The 22,788-nt window shown below is 43.2% G+C and overlaps 1 protein-coding gene across 2 annotated transcripts in view; it reads left to right on the plus strand.

Annotated features, from left to right (window-relative positions):
- Positions 1-263: 263 nt before the first annotated feature.
- The window catches only part of LOC309562281 (uncharacterized protein), a 634,986-nt gene continuing 612,461 nt past the window's right edge, over positions 264-22,788 (plus strand). For both annotated transcript variants that reach the window (XM_082266404.1, XM_082266405.1), the window contains exon 1: positions 264-536. In XM_082266404.1, the coding sequence (XP_082122530.1) occupies positions 470-536 (67 nt within the window). In that variant the 5' untranslated portion in view covers positions 264-469. The remainder of the gene's footprint in view (positions 537-22,788) is intronic.

The raw sequence follows: 22,788 nt of genomic DNA on the forward strand, positions 1-22,788 counted from the left end.
GGGGACATATGGGGTGTACAATACCATATATGTAATAATAAAAGTATTCTACAGTATGCTCAAATGCTGCACAGGAAACGTTTTCGGGAATCAATTCAAACGGCTTTTTTTTTTTTTTTCAGTACATGACTCAGCTTTTCCCATCACCAAACACAGCATCAGACCTGTCAATGTAGGAATGTGCTTACACTAAATGCCTTACTTTCAGTTTCCTTTTCAGCTGTAGAGCCCATCCCTCTGATTCAACTTCCTACATAAACAAAGAACAGCTGATGCCGATTCAAGAGGAGCCCTTTATGTGTGTGCTTGGAAGAAAACATTGGTGGATTTTTATTTAATAGAAGACATTTTAAGTGGAATACGACTCTCTACAGACTGAATGACGACGTAAAAGGAAATATTTTGCTGTGGTTTTAAAGAAAGTTCCTGTAGAAAAGTATTATACGGTTGACGGGTTTTAAAAAGGGAAATGGACAGTGATTTTGTCTCTGTCAGTGTAAACCGTTATTCTGACACAACTGCCATTGTTTTCACAGGTAAATATTTTACGTTTTATTATGGTATATGCATTTTTTTTTAGTATTTTATGCATGTTTTGTAAGTATTTGCACTGTGTAGCTTTAGACTCGGTTCACACTACGGCGATCCGACTTAGGGGGCGACCTGTGAAGTCGTGTGCACCGCGACTTCGGCACGACTTGCACCGACTTCAGAAAATGAATGTCTATGCAAGTCGCTCCAGGTCGCCCCAAAGTAGTACAGGACCCTTTTTCTAAGTCTTGTGTCGCTCCTTTTAGAACCGTTCCTCTACTACACTATGGGACGCGACGGTGCGTGACTTGTCAGGCTGACCAAGTCGCCTGACAAGTCGTAATAGTGTGAATGGAGACTTACGATCCATTCACACTGGTGTTTGTTTTAACACACGATGCAAGCAGAGTGTATTGCTGTGATATTTAATATTTTAAATTGCATCCAGAGTCCTGAACCCAACCCAATAGAACACCTTTGGGATGAATTAGAGTGGAGACTGCGAGCCAGGCCTTCTCATCAACATCAGTGACTAAAGCCCCGTACACACGTACTGATCGTCGGCCGAACGATCGTCCATCTTTTGTCCAGGGCTGTCGTGTCTGTTGAAAACTGCAAAAGACTGCACACGAATTTTGTCGGCCAACAACAGCCGACTGCAGAAGTGATGTCATGTGATGGTTAACTTTCCTTGTCTTTTTTTCTTTTCTGAGCATGCCCAGTCTTGCTAATCTGCTGTCTGTCGGCCGAAATCTGTACTGACTGGTGAACAATGGGCCGTTCTGGTGTTGGCCAACAAAAATTTTAATGCCTGCACGACAGATTCTGTTCGGCCGAAAATGCGCTGTCGGACGCATCATACTAACAAGCCTACAATCGGCCGATCGGTCGTCGGCCGAATATTTACGGCCGACAATCAGTACGTGTGTACGGGGCTTAACTAAAAAAAGCGCTTCTGGAAGAATGGTCAAACATTCCCATAGACACACTCCTAAATCTTGTGGACAGCCTTCCCAGAAGAGTTGAAGCTGTTATAGCAGCAAAGGGTGGGCCAACACAATATTTTATCCCTACGGACTAAGACTGGGATGCCATTAAAATTAATGTGCATGTAAAGGCAGACGTCCCAATACTTTTGGTAATATAGTGTATGTGTATATATTATATTTTAGAGCACCACAGTATAGCTCTGACCCATTAACAAAAATGCTACAGGTCTAGTAAAACCTGCATTGATAGCTCATTCATAATGCAGAAGTCTGATTTGGGCTGTTTTTATTTCTTTGCTTAATCACTTGCCGATCAGTTGCAGTTATATGGCAGCAGGTTCCCGCGAATCGTCGTACCTGTACGGCAGTTCGCCGGTGCGATCCTGGGGATGCCCACTCGCCAGTGGGGAAGCTGATCCACGGGTTCGGCGGTCGCGATTGTTGCCAGGCACCTGCGATCGCTCCCCGCGTAAAGAGAACGTCGGTCTGCTGTTAACACAGCAGACCGTTGTTCTCTCAGCTATCAACACAGAGCTCCTGTGTTCCTCCTATTTATCTCTGTGTTGATTTCACAAGCCCCCCCCCCACAGTTAGAAAACACCCCCTAGGCTCACATTTAACCCTTTGATCACTCCTGTGTTAACCCCTTCCCTGCCAGTGTCATTATTACAGTAACAGAGCATATTTTTAGCACTGATTACTATAGTAATGTCACTTGTCCCCCCAAAAGTGTCAAAAATGTCAGTCAGGGGTCCGATCTGTCTGCCGCAATGTCGCAGTCCTGCAAAAAATCGCAGATTGCCGCCATTACTAGTTAAAAAAAAAACCCATAAAAATGTCATCAATTTCCCGTAGTTAGTAGCTACGACAATAACTTTTGCGCAAACCAATCAAAACACGCTTATTGATTTTTTTTTTTTTTTTTTTGTGTGTTTTTTTTACCAAACATATGTAGCAGAAAACAAATTGGCTTAAAATGTTAAAAAAATTTGATTTTTTTTTTTGGGGGGGGGGAATTTCATATAAAAAAATGTGAAAAATTTTGTTATTTTTTCAAAATTGTCACTCTTCTTTTTTGTTTATAGCGCAAAAAGTAAGAATCGCACAGGTGATCAAATACCACCAAAAGAAAGCTCTATTTGTGGGGAAAAAAGGACATACATTTAATTTGGGTACATCGTCGCACGACCGCGCAATTGTCCGTTAAAGTAACTCAGTGCCATATCGCAAAATATGGCTTGGTCAGGAATGGGGAAAAATCTTCAGGTCTTAAAGCGGTTAAAAATACGCTCATTGAGAATTTTTTTTTGTCAAGGACATGTAGCTAAATACATTTTGGCCTAATATCGCAAAATATGGCCTGGTCAGGAATGGGGTAAAATCTTCCGGTCTTAAAGCGGTTAAAAATATGCTCATTGAGAATTTTTTTTTGTCAAGGACATGTAGCTAAATACATTTTGGCCTAAATATATGACAAAAATTGAATATATTGGATATTTTTTAACTGTCAAAGTAGAAAAATATTGTATTTTTCAAAATTGTCGCTTTTTTTTTATTAATATTGCAAAAAATTAAAATCGCACAGGTGATCAAATACCACCAAAAGAAAGCTCCGTTTGTGGGAAAAAAAGGACGTAAATTTCCTTTTGGGTACGGCGTTGCATGACCGCGCAATTGTCAGTTAAAGTCGCACAGTGCCGAATCGCAAAAAGTGGCCTGGACGTAGGACAGCAAAATCCTCCGGTGGTAAAGTGGTTAAAATAACGCAGTGCCGAAACGCAAAATATAACCTGGTCATTAAGGGGCAAATCCTTCCGGTCCAGAAGTGGTTAAGGGGGAAAATATTTTGGTCCAGAAGTGGTTAAAGGATACGTTCCCCTCACATAAGCTCACATATTTTTGCAAAAAAAAAAAAAAGCATTTATAATTTTTTTTCCTACAGGAGCCTGCAAAGCCTTGCACCCACAATTGATGTCAGGCTCCTGCAGACATGTCTGCTAGTTTTCTGCTCGCCCATCTGTCAGTGGACTATGAGGGCCCACATCATTGCCTTTGCAGTCCATTGAGAACTACAAGACCGTCTGAGACATTCGTGCCAGTTTCGACTGTGACAGAGGCTGTAGTTTGACCTTAGTTCATTGTTTGCCGTTTTAACCTTATCAGTTCTGATATATTGTAAATAGGTAAACTTACTGTAAAGTATAATGCAATTAGTGGCATCATAGCTGTTGCTACAAACCTTTCCATTTTGCAAAATTGATTTCTTCATTTCCCAAGCACATATTGTATGCAAATGACAAGCCCATACTCTGACTCAGTGTTTGGGCTTACATCTGTTTGCATCCCACATCACAATGCCAGGAGTAGAGTTGGGCCGAACAACATCTGCTTCAGTTCACACCAAAGCTAAAAAGGTTTTGGGGGCCTGGGTACTGCCCTGAGATTTGTTTTTCAAAGGGGTAGTGATTTTTAATGATGCTTAAAGTAAAACAATGAAAATGAGAAATTCCTGTAAAAAAATACCAGGGGGGTGGCAAAACGGTGTTAAAACAATCGGTGTGGGCAAACGGTTTGCCCCCCCCCCCCCCACCAATCCATACCAGGCCATTTGGGTCTGGTATTGATTTTAAAGGGGAACCCCATGCCAAAATCTTTAAAAAAACGGCATGCAGCCTGGCAAGCCAGGAAGGGGGGGTAGACTAGTGAGCAGCCTCTCCCTCCTGGCCCATAACATTGGGTGACCAGACGTCCCCAGATTGAAGACAGACACTGTTCCCGGTCTAAGTCTGTCCCTGGTTTTGTCCCCAGATTCATCAACAATGTCCCACAACTATTTATGCTTTGCAATAATGGAATATTATTTTCAGTTCCCCTACCTACCATTTGGCCTGTCAACATCACCGAGAATATTCTCCAAGGTGCTACTCCCAGCCATAGCCACTTTATGCAAACAAGGTCTACAAGCGTTCCACTACTTGGACGATGTTCTCCCTAGTAGCCCGGAGATTCTGGTCCAAACTCTACTGAACCTACAGTGGATTATCAACTGGCAAAAGAGTCACCAGTACCCATGCAGAGAATGCTGTTTTGGGGGGCAATCCTGGATACCTCCCCAGGAACACAGTGGACCTACCCCCCCCAGAGAAGGCAATGGCGCTAGTCGCTCAAGTACACAAAATATCAACCCTTTCATACCTCACAGCCTCTCAATGCCTCAGACTGGTAGGATCGCTAGTGACTACGATACCCATGGTGAAGGGAGCTCACTGGTGGATAAGCACTTTCCATGTGGAATTCCTCAGACAATGGAAGAGCCGCTTCACACGTCAACAGATCAGACTATCGCCAGCAATGAAGCGTTCCCTCAAGTGTTGGAAGAAACCAGCCAATTTGTCGATGCCCCCCAACTCAGCCCACCGACACCAGTTGGATGGATGGACAATGGAGGACAGAGGCATCAGCTGTTGGCTGGGGAGCATATTGCAACGGGCATCTAGCCCAGGGCAAGTGGAGGAACAGGCGGAAGGAAGTATCCAATATATTGGAACTAAAAGGAGCCTTTCAAGCTCTAAAAGCATTTCAAGACCAAGTCAAAGGAACCAGTGTAATACTCCAGATGGACAACAGGGCAGCAGTCGCCTATGTACGCTGCCAAGGGGGAACAAGGAGTCAAGGACTCCTCGCAGAGGTCACGCTCATCATGCATGGGCTTATCAGCCACCTACATCCCAGCTCAACAGAATTACTTGGCGTATCCCAATAGAGTTGGAAAACGTTGGACAACAACAAATGGGCACTGAACCTGTCAGTCTTCCAATGTATTTGCAGTCAATGGGGTCATCTAGAACTCGACTTGCTGACATCCCCGACCAACCGGAAATGCAAAAATTTCTTGGCGAGGGCGAAATTCCCACAGGCGGAAGCAGTGGCTGCACTCATTTCCAAGTGGGACTGTACCCTAGCATACATGTTCCCACCAATATCCTATGATTCCCAAGCTAATCTGCACACCCAGGGGTGGTAATGGCAATCATTCCTTGTTGGCCCCGCAGACCGTAACTCCCACTACTGCAGTCCTTGGTGTTGCAACCACCAATCCTACTACCAGGAATACCAGATCTCCTCCAGCAAGGTCAGTTGTGCCAGGCAGATCCTACCTGGCTTCATCTTGCAGCATGGAAATTGAGAGGAGAAGGATAGAGGGGGCAGGTTGCTTGGTCTCAGTTGTTGAAATCTTGCTAAAAGCAAGGGCAACAACGACTAACAGTACCTTCTCAAGGATATGGGAAGTTTTTGCCACCTTTGCTGAGGGATTCGACCCATTCACGCCACAGGAATCACAAGTGCTAGAATTCCTTCAGACAGGTCTTGAACTAGGTCTTCAGGCAAGCACACTCAGAGTACAGGTCTCAGCCCTTTCAGTGATATCAGGTGTGAGGTGGGCTACCCAGCAGCTAGTACTCCCAATTCCTGAAAGCTTGCAGTAGAGTTTGTCCAAAGATCTTTTTGTTCTTCCATGGGACTTACAGGTGGTATTACAGATGTTGTCCCAACCTTCCTATTCAGGTGACCAGGAAGCCTCGTTGTGGAATAGGACGATGAAAACGTTTTTTCTCACTGCCATTACATCAGGCAGAAGAATATCGGATATTCAGGCCTTATGATGCAAACCTCCTCCTTTATTGTTGCCTTTTACCGAATAGGGTGATATTAAGAACTCTACCACAACATCTGCCGACGGTAAACAAACCATTTCACTGGAAACGGGACATTGGCAAGACATGTCTAATCAGACACACGAGTTAGACATCGGGTCTATCTTGGAAGTATACATACATAGGACTGCTCCTTTCAGAAGAGCAGAAAACCTGTTTGTCACTCCAGGTGGGACAAGAAAAGGGTTAGCAGCATCTACCAGAACACTGGCATTGTGGCTGGTCAAGACCATCAAGAGGGCTTATGAGGCAAGAAATCTAGAACTTCCAATGGATGTGGGGGCTCACTCGATGAGAAGCCTAGTGGAATCCTGGGAAGAATTCAGGGGTGTATCTCCGGAAGTGATATGTAAAGCCGCAACTTGATCTACATACAGCACTTTTTTGACTCCCTATAAAGTGGATCCAGCGACTAATGTAGAGTTTGGTTGTTCTGTATTGTCCGGAGTTAACAACTAATAAATTACTTAAGGTCTATCCTCCATTGTGGTTCTTTGGGGCGTGCTACATTCCATACATGTATGCTGTCATGCTTGTGTCAGGAAAATGGAAAATATTATACTTTACCTGACAGTAATTTTCCATTCCTAATGCATAAGCCTGACAGCATATGAGTCTAGTTAAGAGAATGCCGCCTTAGGGAAGGCAACTCCCTCCTTTTTTCTAGTATAACCAGTCCTGATTGGGCGGGGGTTGGAGCCTACCCATACATGTATGCTGTCATGCTTATTTATCAGAAAAGGAAAATTACCATCCGGGAAGCATAACCTTTCCTGTTTTATTGACCAGGGAGGGAATCCAAGCCCTATGGAGGGGAGTATTGAGCACTGGTCTGTCTTTCAACAAACCCTTCAGTAGATAGGACTTGGCCCTAACTTTTTGGATATAATTTTAGCCCTTTTTTATAGGTGCCACTTGGCGTGGATCCGCTCTAACAGCCTCCTTTCAGATCCTTTTTGGCTCCATAACGGCCCTTGGCAAAGGTGTCCTCTTTACCCCTTACTTTACATTCTCACCATGGAACAACTTGCAATTGCTATATGACAGAATCCCGACATTCAAGATATTACTGTAGGTCAACATCAGCATAAGCTCTCATTATATGCAGACCATCTTTTTGCTCTACATGGCTAATCCCCTGATTTTTTTTTTTTTTTTTTTTTATACGGGCATTTGAGGAATTTGGGATGATAACCAATTTCAAAGTAAATTATGATATGACTTCTTAAATGTGTCTCCACTATCTGTGTCCCACCTTCGTAGTAGTTATGCTTTTAAATGGCAACGGAAGGCTATCAAATACCTAGGCATTCAAATCCCATCCGTGCTGTCAATGACAGCGGATCTTGACTACACACCTCTCCTGCATAAGGTTCACACCTGTCCTGTGTTTTGTTTATTTATTTTTTAAATGCAACATGCCATACCAGGCCACATGCCCTCAATATAGGGGGGGGGTGCTTTGATGGGGACAAGGGCTTCTTCTTCTCCACAACCCAAATGCGGGTCTGTGGGCAGGGGGCTTATCAGAAGCCCCTTATTAACAAGGGGGGCAGATCTTGTATATTGTATCCTCCCTACTCATTTACCAAGAAATATTGTCAAAAAGAAACAAACACACACAGATTTTGACAATTCCTTTACTGAAAATGAAAAGGCAATGCCGCCCCCCCCCCCAAATGTAAATCAATCATGATGTCTGCTGCTCCGCTAGACCTAAAATAAGGGGGAAAAAAAGCTCCGTCTGCAATGAAGGCTACCACTATCTGCCTGCTCCGCCATGGGACCGTTCGTAAATGGTTTAGGGGCGGGGCCACTTGGCGGTCACCTGGTGGCACCGCCCCTGTGTGACATCACCAATCCAACATGCATCTGTTGGCACAGGATCCTCCTATATATTAACTAATTGTTTGGTAAAATTTAAAAGATGATCTTATGCCGAGTACATGGATACCAAACATGACATGCTTTAAAATTGTGCACGCCCGTGCAGTGGTAACAAACTATGTACATTTTTAACAAGTCTTTACAGGTTACCAGTTTAGACCTACAGAGGAGGTCGACTGCAAGAATTGCTGCCCTTGACCTGACGTTTGTGCCGATACCTCACATGCATACTGCAATTGCTGTTTACATATGACACTAGACTGACGCTTGTGTGCGCCTTTGCGCAAAAACACGGGACAGGGGTGCTTGGATTTTTTTTTTTTTTTTTATTGGGGTCTATTAGACTCTAGATCTCTCCTCTGCTCTTAAACCATCTGACCACACCAAGATGCTTTCCCAATTTTCCAATGGCGCTGTTTACCACTAGCAAAACCAAAGTACCTGAAATGCTTGTAGATTCCTGTATCTTGGGCCATAGAGATGATTGGAGCCGTTTTCGTCTCCAATCAGCTCTATGGTCAGATAATGGAACCACCAGCTGCACTAAAAAAAACATGGAAAGCGGCGGGAGGGGAGAGTCCCCTGCCACTGCTTGTAAAAGCAGTCTAGCGGCTAATTATCCGCTAGGATCACTTTTACATATAAGCCGACCTCTGGTTGTAAAAAAAACAATACCAAGATGATGCCTAAACCTGCATGGCATCATCCTGGTATGACCACTCAAAGTTCAGCGACTTGCCAGTATGTTGCTGGTCCTTTTTGGGCATATATTGTAGGGTGTTGGTGTGTGTGTGGTTTTTTTTTTTCTTTAATTAATTTTTTTTATTCTGCGGTGGTGAAATCACCTCTTACAGCACCGCTATCGTAGATTTCCATATATGCTGAGCGCAAACATTATTGCTGTCAGAAATATATCAATCAGTGTGGCAGCTGATGGGTGTACCTGCAAGGCAGACAATGGTTAACAATAAAACCAGTAAAAATAAAACCTTACATTATAATAGCATAGAATGTTGGTATCTGAAAAGCAAAAAAAATGGTTAACCATGAAAAACAGTAACAATAAAACATTACAGTATATCACTATATTATAAAGTACAGTAAAAGAGTAAGAACCGATTAACTCCATAAAACGACCACCATTTTTTTTTATTTGTTTATTTTTTGTAACTTTAAAATGTTCCGGGTTAGGGTCTCTCAAAATGTGATCGCCATCGAACGTCTTTCGAGACCCTGTGTAAGTGTGCCCTAGACTGTGTGCCGTTCTGTACCCTATACTAATGTTCCACTAGTGTGTGGTAGGGACAGAAACAGTCCCCAATGCAGAGACCAGGTTGGCTAGGACAGGAGGGACAAAAAAAGCGGGTGTCATGCTTATAGCCGCATTTTCGACACACGACATCTTCTTTGGGTAGGGGTACTCGGGAGGACATCTGGAAAATGCCTCTCATGCAGCCGGATAACTGCATCTGGATTGTGAATTTGGACCACAGCACCTTCTGGATACAGAAAGGCTGTGATCTCTTCCTGGAAATTTAGGAAGGTTCCACTTCGTCCTGACGCTTTGAATAGCACATAAGCGTTCAGCAGTATACATACTTTTTTTTGTACCAGCGTCTGGCCTTATGGGCAATTAAGTACGGCACCATCATCTGGATGTTGAAGTCCACCCCTCCCATGTTAAGGTTGTATTCCTGGACACAGAGGGGCTTCCCAACAACATCAGTCGCCATTGGAATTTGAACTGTTGTCTGCATGAATGGAGGACAGTACAAAAACATTCCGTGTGTCCCTCCACTTCACTGCAAGCAATCTGTTAGACCTCAAGCAGGCTCTCTCCCCCGTCTAAGTCGGGTATCTAAAAGCCGTTGGGGGAAGCCCCGGCGATTAGCTCACGCCGTGCCACTTGCAAATTCAGAAAGGTGAAAGGTGACTAAAGTGGCACACTCTTAAAAGAAGTTGTCCACATATAAATGGTACCCCTTTCCAAATAAGGGTGACCCCAAGTCCCAAATGACCTTGCCGCTGCTCCCTATGTAGTCTGGGCAGTTGGGCTCTACACTGCTATCTTTGCCCTCGTAAACACAAACTACATGTATAGCCTGTTGCCCTTTCAGAACTTTTTCATCTTGACACCGTATCTGGCACGCTTGCTGGGGAGAAAGTGTTTGAAAGCAAGGCGGCCAGAAAACGTAATCGGGGATTCATCAACGCAGACAGCTTGTTGGGGCATATACAAGGCTGCAAACTTCTGGTTGAAGTGGTTTAGGAGGGGCCAAATTTTGTGGAGCCAGCCATATCAAGGGTCACCCCGAGGACGACAGAGTTCATTGTCACTGAAGTATATATAAAAAAAAGTGTAGCGCTAAATGATAGTAAATGTCTAAATATAAGTGCACATGAATCGAGGAACGTGTCTTAAAGTGAAAAGTCAATAAAATGGGGAGAAAATCCAGTGGTAAAAAAACTGTGCTGTATAGAAGAACCACAAGTCCCAGCATGCAGGTGGAGATGGTGCTCCTCTCACGGCAAAACAAATAGAAGCCCCCAGTGAAGCATAGAGACAAATGGCTTCTTACCAGATGATGATGGCTTCCAAACTAATGGAAAAGCCAAATGCGTATATAGGGGTTAAACCCATCAGGTGCAGATCATCAGAGAAGACCTTTTTGAATTGTGCTCGCAGGAAGGTACATGGGAACCACATAGATGTAAAGGGAACACAGGGCACATAGCGTGATGCCGTTTACAACAAAAACTGTTTATTAAAAGCTATTGCACATTAATAAAAGCTATTGCACATTAATAAAAGCTATTGCACATTAATAAAAGCTATTGCACAGTAAACAGGTATTGTTGTAAACGGTATCACGCTATGTGCCCTGTGTTCTCTTTTTACATCTATGTGGTTCCCATGTACCTTCCTGCGAGCACAATTCAAAAGGTCTTCTCTGATCTGCACCTGATGGGTTTAACCCCTGTATACACATTTGGCTTTTCCATTAGTTTGGAACCCAACATCATCTTGTAAACAATTTGTCTCTACGCTTCACTGGGGGCTTCTATTTGTTTTGCCGTGAGAGGAGCACCGTCTCCACCTGCATGCTGGGACTTGGTTCTTCTATATAGCACAAAGTTTGTTGTTTTTTGTTTTTGTTTTTTTTACCACTGGATTTTCTCCTTATTTTATGGACTTTTATATGGAATTTTCATTTTTAAGACACGTTCCTTGATTCATGTGCCCTTATATTATATTTAGACATATTTTGATATCACTTTCTTTATTGACATTTTCTTTAGGTTTGTGTGAGCTGCTTTTATTTTTTTATCAATTTATTCTTTTGATTCATCATATTAATCTAACATTAGCGCAGAAATTTTCCCGTTTGTGTATAATTGTCACTGAAGCGCATGAACTACAGGATTTGCTCGTCTTTCACCATGGCCACGGCAGCAGATAATACGGGCAATTGAAGAGACAAGAACTCACTGCTCAAGGTGGTGTAATTGCCTGATGACTCACACATCAGGCAATTACCTGATGTGTGAGCCCCGGCTTGCCTCCGTGAAAACTTGATAAAGGAAAAGGAATCGGCAACACTCCAGGTTGAGTCAAAATCCAGATTTATTGACTGGACATCCAAATATGACAATCGAGACAAGGTAGACGCGTTTCACACACTGACTGTGTGCTTAATCATTACGGTTAAGGTAATGATTTTTTACTCAACCTGGAGTGCTGCCAATTCCTTTTCCTTTATCAAGATAATACAGGCATATGGTGAATTGGGTCAGTGGACACACAACTCACTTTTTAGTAATGTCCATGAGGAAGGATAGGCCCAGCTTTTAAATTAAAAAACAATGATACGTTTCCATGCAAATTCTCTGGCAAGGGACAAATTTGGCTGCCCGGCGATTAATTGATCAGCATATAAATTGCTTGGGTTCACAATAGATCTGTACAGATCTTTAGTGAAAAAACGATCGAAAAAGTCCAAGGGAAGAAAAATTGGCTGGTTCCCTCTGAATTTCCGGGTTGGCCAGTGAATGGGGCACGTATGGGTGCTGCAGAAGTGGTGGGCTCCCAAATAGGATTTGCCAGCACATCAAGAAGGACACTATGGGCTCTACAGGGTGCTGCTGCTCTCTACAGGTTCGCATACTGAGCCTGATTCTGACAGTGAGGCTTCCCCATCACTCTTCTGTCATGCTCAGTATCCTGTAGGCCTCTTCACTAGAGTACCTCTGACTTGACATTTTGGCCAATAAATTTACAGGTACCTAGTGTGACTCACAGGTAAAAAAAAGCACCTGGTTGTCAAGGACTGTTGAATCGCTACAAAAAAAAAACTGCTAGCGCTAGCAGAGATCAGGCCTGTCTCTACCGCTGCGGTTTTGTGTGTTGTGTATTGCAAGTGACAGTAATCTGTTGGTTAGTGCACTTTGGGATGGGCAAATGGGCTAAAAGCAAGTGCTGGCAGGTGTCGGGGCTGATCCTGATAATGCTGCCTTTTGGGAACCCTAAACTATTGGGGACGCTAGTATAGTTCTGATCAGATCAAAGATATTGATCCGTTCAGACACTATACTAGTAATGGAGGTGTTTAGTGTGTGTGTGTCACTGGCAATCAAAGGGTTAAATTACAATAATAAATATCCTCACTCCCAGTATCGGGCTCAGATTTCCACTGGTATTGTCTCCCCACTGGCAGGTGAATATTCAGAGGTGCTTTTTCTTGAACTCCCTTGCCCAGGAAAGATTTTCCTCTGGGCAATTAATAATTTCTCCATTCTCCTACTGCACAGCGCTTATTGGGATCTGTATTGTAAGGAGTCAATTGGCCCCATTCTATGGCTGCTGTCTTAAACTACAACTCTCAGGATTGTGACTGTGTTAGAACAGAGTTCGCCTGCTGGTGGCAGTGTGGGGCTCTGGGTTGAAAGCTGCAGTTTTAGTATCCACCTGCAGGTGTCTCCCAGAAGTCAGCAGGTTCCAGTGATCAGCTCCATCCGGCCATACCTGCTGGGAGGGTACCCAAGTTCCACCTTTTGCTACTGCCACTTGATCTTACTCTTCCCCTTTCCCTGCATCCAGTATCCTGCTGCCTTACTCCCACCCCAATTTGTCCCCCCCCCCCCCTTTTTACCACCTTCTTTCTGCTCGACCCTGCCGTGTGTGTGTGTGTGTATGTATGTAGGTTAGGAATTTTGTTATTTAGTTTTGATTTTTGTGCATTGTCATGTTTGCTGGTGTGATTTTTCTTTCATTTACTGTAAATAAATCTCACTTAAACAATATACAATACATACCTGGTCTGGTCCAAGGTTCTTCTCCAAAAAGGTTTTTTTTATGCTAGAGTTTCTTAGACACTGAGACAATTCCAGTGCACTTAACGGACTATCTTTTCTACTCGTTAAATGTAAATTAACCTATAAGGTAAAACTAAAGCCCAGATACCTTGCAAACAGTCCATGAGTGATCTAAGAACTTGTCAGGAGGTTTAACTCACTTGAACCCCTACCAAAATCTAAAATGTCAGTTTTGGGCAAACTGATCCTTTTTTAAATTGTTAAACAAAAGAGAAGGCTTCTCATTCAGTAAATATTCAAGCCAAATAAGATCTGCAAAGCATTTGTTAAAGTGGCAAACTTGTAAAATTGAAGACATCTACCCGAGGTTCAACATGAAAAGGAGGTACATGATTGATATAATGGGGAAAAACAAAGAATGTATGTATATGAAAACAAAACATCGAGATGGATATATAATCTAAATTTGTGATTGGCCCTAAAGCATTTATGCACCATGAACTATTTAAGACCCTTATGATCAGAAGGCAAAAAATAGGTAGCCCAGGATTTAAATGATATGAAACCTTCTAAAGAGGGTGAAAAAAATATGTAAAATAAAGTTTTGAAAGGCTAAGAAGAAAAAAATGGGGGAAGAATTGTAATCAAGCATTATATCAATATAGTCCACTATAACAACGTTTTTAGTCAACAAATTTTGATTATTTTGGTACCGTAAAAATCTAAGCACATTGCTGTGGATGCCTTTCTATGCAGTAGCAGTCTGTAATGTGAAGCCCTGGGGTGAGGACATTTATCAATTACAAGAGATTTTGGGAAATTACCTTTTCCAACTGAAAACTGAGCATTTTCCAGGCATTTTTTATGAACCTCAACAAAGTAGCTTGTGTAACCATGCTCAATTAATGTATATTGAAACTGGATTTTTTGTGTAATAAAACACTACTGCTTGCATACGAATATAAACCAGGAAGCCGGCTAAGTGAAGTAAAAGCGATGTATAGAAGAGCTCTGGCAGACTTCTGATTTTTGTCTCTTCGCTCACGTGCTTCTCTGTTTAAATGCTTGGCAGATATGTTAGCACTTTTAACTCAATCTCCATGCAATATTTCTGTCAAACTGCAAACCATTTCTTTTTTGGCAAAGTTTATTCTTTAATATAAGCACTTAGAATATAAAACGCATTCAAATGCAGCCAACATGTAACAAAAATACTAATGCAAAATCCAATAAAGTAATTTTAGACAAATTTATCTGCAAATGTTCTAATGGGTTATTCACTTAGTGCTTACAGTAAGTCCTTTCCAGATGTTAAAATTACCTGAATTTGTAAGCAGGGAATTAATTGGCATAAATGTATTCTATATTAAGGAGGGTTTTTTTTTTTATTATATATCTTCTGATTACTTTTATCTCTGTAAACCCTTTTTTAAGCACATCGGATGCAGTTCTTTTAAAACTCCTTAATTATATAAATGTATAGAGCTTTAAAATGAGATAGAAATCCACAAATTAGTGTGTGTGTCTGTGAACTGTATGTGTCCATAAATGCACACATAAGAAAATCGGAAGTAAAATTTAGTCCGACAAACGATCTGCCGATTTTTGGATCGTTAGCATAGTGCTTTTGTTGACAGCCGATTACAAATTTTCATACGACAAAAGCTGAACGTGCAGGCCATAAAATGTTTGTCGTATGTGAGAACAAAGTCTGTTTGTTTTTTTTTTTGTTTTTTTGTTTTTTTTGTTTTTTTTTTTTAGTACAGTTCGAGGAAAAAAAAAAAAATCGTAAGAGCAAGACTACGCATGCTCAAACAAAAGAATACATACAAAACAATTCAACACATTACATCACTTCTGAAGTTGAATTCTGCCATACGAGAATTTTTCATAGGACAGTAATCTCTTCACTTTTGATATGAGACTAGCATGCTCGTCTGTCTAATCTGATCATGTGTACGAGGCTTAAAGCAAAAGGCTGGATTGGTTCTGGCTCCACTGGGTCATCAGTCTACAAATCTTGCTGAACCAGCACTTTTAAGGCCTGTACACACGATACGAAAATCGGAAGTAAAATTTAGTCCGAACGATCTGCCAATTCTCGGATTGCTAGTATAGTGCTTTCGACAGCCGATTACGAATTTTTGGACGACAATATCTGGATGTGCAGGTTATAAAATTTATCGTACGTCAACACAACGTCCGATTTTCGTTTTAATTAGTACAGTTTTAGTCCGAAAAAAATCGTAAGTGCAAGACTAGGCATGCTCAGAAACGAAAGAACACCTACAAAACAATTCAACACATGGCATCACTTCTGAAGTTGAATTCTGTCCTACGGGAATTATCGTATGAAAGTAACCTCTTCACTTTCCAAATGAGACTAGCATGCAACAAAAATCGGACACAAGATCGTTCGATAATCTGATCGTGTGTACGAGGCATTAGTCAGAATGCGTTCGGGGTTCCTGCATGCATACAGCAAATGATGGGAGAGTGCTCCTAGTCACAGCAAGTTTAAATATTCCAAAAGTAGTATGCAATGCAGAAGAAGCCTGGTAAATAGCCATCCATCATATGATAGGCAGTCACCGTAAAATCAGTTTATCTGAAGTGCTGCTGGGCCCTGAAGATTTGAGATTTTCATCATACCCTCTCAAAGCACCATCAATATATTGGGAAGAGTGACTGTCCTGTTTTGCACATCTTAAGAAAATTTCCAGCAGATTGTAGAAGAACCAGATTGAACAATTAAAGTCAACAAGCCTACATTAAAAGAAGGCCCAAGCAATTGTGGTTTACAAAACGCAAAACCTAATGTAGCACTGCCCCCTTGGGAGCTGCTGAGTGTGGATTCCCCTGGGTTACCCATAGCAACAGTCCATAAAACTTATCACTTTTAGACTTGGCTCAGACAATGAACAGTCCAGGGGATTTGGTTTTTGTCTTTTTATTTTAGAACTTGGATGAGAGAAGGTATGAGTGCGATACTCCATCTTGAACTCTGCACAATTTCTGAGAACACTAACTGTAATAAATGCGGGAAGGCAGCTGATTCACCTTGCAATTGAAGTAAAGTAGAAAATGGGTTCCTGACTAAATTTCTTTTCAGGGTCCTGGCTTGGCACTCCCTTGGCACCGCCCTTTCTAACTTCCTGTGCATGCTAGCCCCTTGTCCACTGACTCTCAACTGGAGTGGTCCCCTTCCTTGGCAGACCCCTGGCAAGCTTCCCGGTACTCACGGACACTGTTTTTTTTTTTCCCTGGGTTGCCCTGCCTTCAGCTCCACTTGTCAGTATCCTGGACCTCCTGGCTCAGCATCACACACTTGGTCTACTAGGCCTACTGCCTGTGACCACCTTCCTTGCTGACAGGAGGAGAGACAAGCCATCACCCTCCTCCTGGAACCTGGCTTCCCGCCCAAAGACGCCCTGTCACATGTGCCCTAGGCTTTTATGACCTATCCCAGGATGCACCACTCTTGTACCCTCCCACTGGAACAGCCACAAAAGCCTGTGTGTCACTGACTGGGTTTCCCCCACTGTCCAACAGGCTCCCCTATTGGATACAGTGGGGACACTCCCTCAGACCAAGTAAATCGCACATGGACACATGTAACAGGCAAAACTACTGATCAAGCTTCCCTGATAAGCAGATGGATCAAAACAATGCCTTTACCTAGCACCTACCTAGGAGGGTGCTAGAATATTTATTTAAAAAAAATTAATCTAGTACTTTATTTTTTTTTTTTTATTAAATTCAGTTTTACAAAACCATCAATAATAAATAAAAAAGGAAATCAATTTCCTTCAATTATACGTATTACAGTGCCTATACCCCCCCCCCCCCCCCCCCAACCCACTCCCCATGTGTTTACAATTCTTTTTGTAGCTTGCAATGACCACAGCCATGAGACTATATATAGCCTTTCAGGAGATGACATCTTTGTTTAGTCAGGTGATATCCTTAGTCAGGTGATATCCTAACATTCTTTGCTGTATTCTTGTAAAAAAAAAAAAAAAAACAATTCTGTGCATCTTAATCCTAAGGAATGTTTTTGTTTTAAAAGCGTTTTTTCTAGGCTTCTTGCAGCTTATGGTAGCTGTACAATATACAAGTGTGTGTGTATGTGTGTGTGTGTGTGTGTATATATATATATATATATATATATATATATATATATATATAATGTTTTTTTTTTTTTTATAACAGTGCATTTTCTGAAGAATGGATCATCACCTTGCTGTATAGAAACAATACATTTGTAAGTCCTTTTTTACTAAAAAAAAAAAAAAAAAAAAAAATCCCTATCTTAGAAAAAAAGATATGAAACATAATGGAAAAGACAATATGTATTAAAAGAACAAATGTCCAGATTAAATAGCTCTCGACATCAGCAGCAATGATCCAATTTTGTGACCTTGAGGACAAATTCAGATCTGCGTTGAGATAGCTGCATTGGCTGTCAGCTACATTTACATTATAAAATGTCTTTTTATGCATAAAGAAACTAAAATGTGCACTATAATAGCAGATAGTCTATTTCTTTACTGACAAGATGAATAAATCAGACAACATTTACTTTGAGTTTGTATTTTGATACACTTGGATATTTTTACATGTAACATGCATATTATAAATGAATGTCTGTCTTTATGTTGATGTTTCCCCCCCAGGAATACAATATGTGAGGCTGATTTAAGAGCGCACCCTTTCCAATTGTGTTTTCGGATTTCATCTGATGCTCCTTCTCTTCTACACAGTTGATTTAGATCCTTATTTCAAGCAGTTCTATATTTATTTATATTTTTCTTTTTTTTTTTTTTTTTTTTTACCTCCATCACAATTTCATCTTTCTTCCCCCTTCTTCAATATATTATCTTGATTTGACATCTAACTGAACAATCCATGAGGTCATAAAGAGGAGTTCCAAAAGGTAGATCTAAACGCTGATTGCAGAGTTTTTATGCATATTGAAAATGCAGTACTTTTCATTTTAGTAGTTCCCCTGGGTTAGAAAAGGGTGGTGTGTTTTTTTTTTTTTTTTTTTTTTTTTTGGGCTTTGCAATACTAGTTCTCTGGTCACTGCCAGTAAATTGTTAAAGAGGCTATTCACCTTCTCCTGAGGGCATGCATCCCTAGGTGGCTGAAATTCTGCAGTGAAGCAACAAGGATGGAGCATGTGATGCTGCTCATGTCCTATCCTGTTGCTACAGATGGCAAATTATTGTGACTAGAGATGGCCTTGCGGTTCGCCCGGCGGTCGTTTGAATTTTGCTTGTTCGCTACCCGCCAAATTTGCGAACACATGGCGTAGTTCGCGGCGGCCATATTAGTTTACATTGGGGAGAACTTTGACCCATGACACAGCCGTCAGGTGGAACGGGACAGCCAATTAAAACATCCCAGCAAATTGATCTGCTCCCTACCCTATAAATAGACCTGAGCTGTCGGCCATTTCACATTCCGCTTTCTGCCAGTGTAGGGAGAGGTCTGCTGTGCTCATGAGGGAGAGTTTGCTAGACACAAATAGCTCTGTGAAGATCCACAAAATTCCTTTTTCAGGGCTGGTATTTCGGTATAGGTTTATTAGTATCTTTTCAGTTTAGGGACAGGTATCCCGTCTGTGCTTTAGAGGCAGTTAGAGATCATCAGCAGTGAAACAAATCGTTCTGTTAATGTCCACAAAAGTCATTTAAAGGGCTGCAAATTTTTTGGTATTGCTGTGCAGTGCACTAAAAAGGGGGGGGGGGGGTAATCCATGGTATAATATACTTTGTAGAAAGCATATTATAGTGGATTAGTAGTATTATTGTGCACTGTGCAGCATTGTGACAGGTGTGGTGACTGAGCGTTGCTGCAGCAATACTACAAACAGTGCCAAACTCCCTGGCCAATTTTTTCAACAACTGGTGTGATAGATCAGTGGCCCCCCAATACCACATATTGAAGTGGGGTGTTATTTAACAGTATACTTTTCTAAGAGTGTATGTTAGTCCTGCAAAAATTTGGCATCTCTTGCTGTGTTGACTGTGCTACACACAGTGATAAGTTACTGGCCAATTTTTTTGTAGAACTGTTGTAATAAACCTGTGGCCCCCCAATACCACATATTTAAGCGGGGTGTTATCTAAGTATACTTTTAAAAGTGAATTTGTGTCCTGCAACAATATTGCCTCTTTTGCTGAGTGAAGTCTGATACACACAGTGCCATACTCCCTGGCCAATTTTTTCAACAACTGGTGTGATAGACCAGTGGCCCCCCAATACCACATATTGAAGTGGGGTGTTATTTAACAGTATACTTTTCTAAGAGAGTATTTTAGTCCTGCAAAAATTTGGCCTCTCTTGCTGTGTTGACAGTGCTACACACAGTGACAACATTTACTGGCCAATTTGTAGAACTGGTGTGATAAACCTGTGGCCCCCAAATACCACAGATAGAAGCGGGGTGTTATCTACCTTTTTTCCAGATATACTGCGATTCTCTAGAGACTTTTGTCACAGGGTAATTAAAAAACATGACAGGAAGAGGCAGACACGTACGCAGGGGTGGTAGGGGTAGGGCAGGAGCAGTAGGCCGGAGCCTAACTGAAGTTTCAAAAGCCACGTGCAATTGCGGCAAAGAACGCACCACACTTGGTTGAGTGGGTCACTCGGCCTTCCTCTTCTGCACCCTCCTCATCCTCTCTATCTGCAACCTCTTCACGCTCTGCTGTGTGCACCCCCAAAGACACCACCACCACATACCCTCCGCTTGAGTCACTGGAATCATTTTCCGATCCATCACAAGACGTTTGTGATGCGCAGTCATTGTTGGCATCGGATCAGGAAGAGGAGGTAGCAACAGCTGCCACTCAGCAGTCTGACGACAGTACCCAGATCAGCCCAAGGGGATTGGTCCCCGCTGTTGCTGCCTACTCCGAGATCTCGAATGTTAGTGGTGGGGAAGGTGACGTGGATGATGACGAAGTCTATGGACGTCACGTGGGTGTCCACAAGAGGAAGAGGAAGGGAGTTCAGAAGGAGAGACGCACCAGGAGATAGGGAGGAGAGGCAGGCAGAACTTGCATTGCATAAGAGGTACAAAGCAGACTGCAAATGTATCCTGAGCAAGCCATCAACCATGTACAGTCACATCTTGGTGCTCCCAGGACACCAGCACATGGCTCCGCAATGTGGGCTTTTTTTAATGTGTCCGTTGCTGACAACAGTGTTGCCATCTGCAGCCTTTGCAGTCAATGCATAAGTCACGGTAAGCCCAACATTAACCTAGGGACAACCGCCTTAAGAAGGCACCTGAACTCTCATCACCGAGCCCAGTGGGAGCAACACCGTAAGAACCCACAAAGCCACACTCCAGGCTCTTACCGTCCAGCCCCTTCTCCTTCTCCTCTCTCCTCACATTTACCCTCCACTCCACCTTCCATGATGCCATTGTCACGTTGTTCTGGAAAAAGGCAGGCTTCTGGGGTCCAAATGTTGGAGCGTAAAAAAAATTATGACGCCGGATAACCCTCTTGCCCAACGTTTGACTGCTGGCTTGTCAGATCTGATAGCCTGCCCACTACTGCCATATCAACTAGTGGACTCTGAGGCCTTTCATAAATTTGTGGCCATTGGAACACCACAATGGAAGGTCCCAGGCAGGAAATATTTCTCGCAGAAGGGCATTCCAAAAGCTGTATGGCCATGTTCAGCGGCAAGTGAATATATCTCTGGCACACAGTGTTGGTGCCGAGATACATCTGACCAGACACATGGTCTAGCAAACACGGGCAGGGAAGGTATATCACTTTTACTGCCCACTGGGTGAACCTTCTGACGGCCGTTAAGCATTTAACCCGTGGCACTCGTGTAGATTTAGTTGTACCGCCATGGATTGCAAGCAGGCCTGCCTCTTCTCCTCCTCCTCCTCCTCCTCCTCCTCCATCCTCCCTCTCCTCCTCGGCTGACTCCTCCTCTTCCGCTGCTACCGTCTCTTCTCCTGCGCCGCCCAAGATCCCAGAACCTATTCCACATGTCAGGTGAGACATTGCCATGCTGTGCTGCGTCTGTTGTGCCTGGAAGCCAAGAGCCACACTGGTCCTGCACTCCTTTCAGCTTTGCGTTCACAGGCAAATCAGTGGCTGACACCGCTGAATTTGACAGTTGGTAACGTGGTGTCCGACAACGGTGCCAATCTGCTGAGTGCGCTGAAACAGGGCAAAATAACACACGTGCCATGCATGGCATACGTCCTGAACTTGGTGGTGCAGTGATTCGTTGGCAAATACCCTTGGGTCCAGGACGTCATGCGGCAGGCCAGGAAAATCTCAGGCCATTTCCAAAGATCTTACACAGCCATGGCTCGCCTTCCTGACATTCAGCGGCGACACAACCTGCCCCTCAGGCGTCTTATTTGTGACTGCCCGACGCGATGGAACTCAATGTTGCATATGCTCGATAGGCTGCTCCAGCAGAAGCGTGCAGTTAACGACTACCTGTTTGAACTCGGCGAGGACAGGTTATGGGGAGCTTGTGAGGGTTTTTTTCACCTCGCCAGTGGCTGCTCATGCGGGGACGCATGCAGACTGCTGCGGCCTTTCGATGAGATCACCAAACTGGTCAGTCACGGCCAGGGCGCCATAAGTGACATCATACCTTACGCCTTTATCACGTACCTGGTGGAGACCAAGCTGTAGAGAGGGCTTCTCTTGCACCTCCTGTCCAACACCCCTGGTAGAGATGACAGGCGGTGTAGGACACAGAGTGGCACGAGGGCCGGTATAGCAGGTGGTGTCTTGACAGAAGACTGATGGCTGCGGATCACCGGATGAACACCTGGAACTAGAACTCGGTGATGCTGGATGAGAAGTCAGGAGCGAAGCCGGAACACAAGCCAAGGAGTCGTCAACACTCGGACAGCATGGATACAGGAACAGGAGACAGGAGCAGAGTCAGGATACAAGCCGAAGTCAGTACACAGTCTGGCAGCGAGGTACAAAAGCATAAGGCAAAGGCAAGGTCAAAGACAAGCCGAGGTCACAGGTAGGCAGGCAGGAATCCAAAGGAGAGTCAAGGGCAAGCAGGGTCGGTATAATGGGTAATCCAGAAGCGGGTCAGGGCACAGGTAAACGGGAACAAGCTGAAAGACCACTCAGCAATGTGCTCCTGTCACCGCTCAATATAAATAGGGCGTTTGGCGCCAATTGCGTGCGTACACACATTGGCGCATTTGCACATTCCTTTCTGTGTGCCTGGGCATGCGCACAAACGTCTGTTTGGATCCAGCTGAGCGTCTCTTACAGCCTTCTTTCTGGAGCGTGCATTGCATCGTGTCATTGATCAAGCCGTCGGAGCAGGAGCAGGAA

This window comes from Pelophylax lessonae (genome assembly GCF_965119305.1).
Source record: "Pelophylax lessonae genome assembly, chromosome: 8".
NCBI classification, from domain to species: domain Eukaryota; kingdom Metazoa; phylum Chordata; class Amphibia; order Anura; family Ranidae; genus Pelophylax; species Pelophylax lessonae.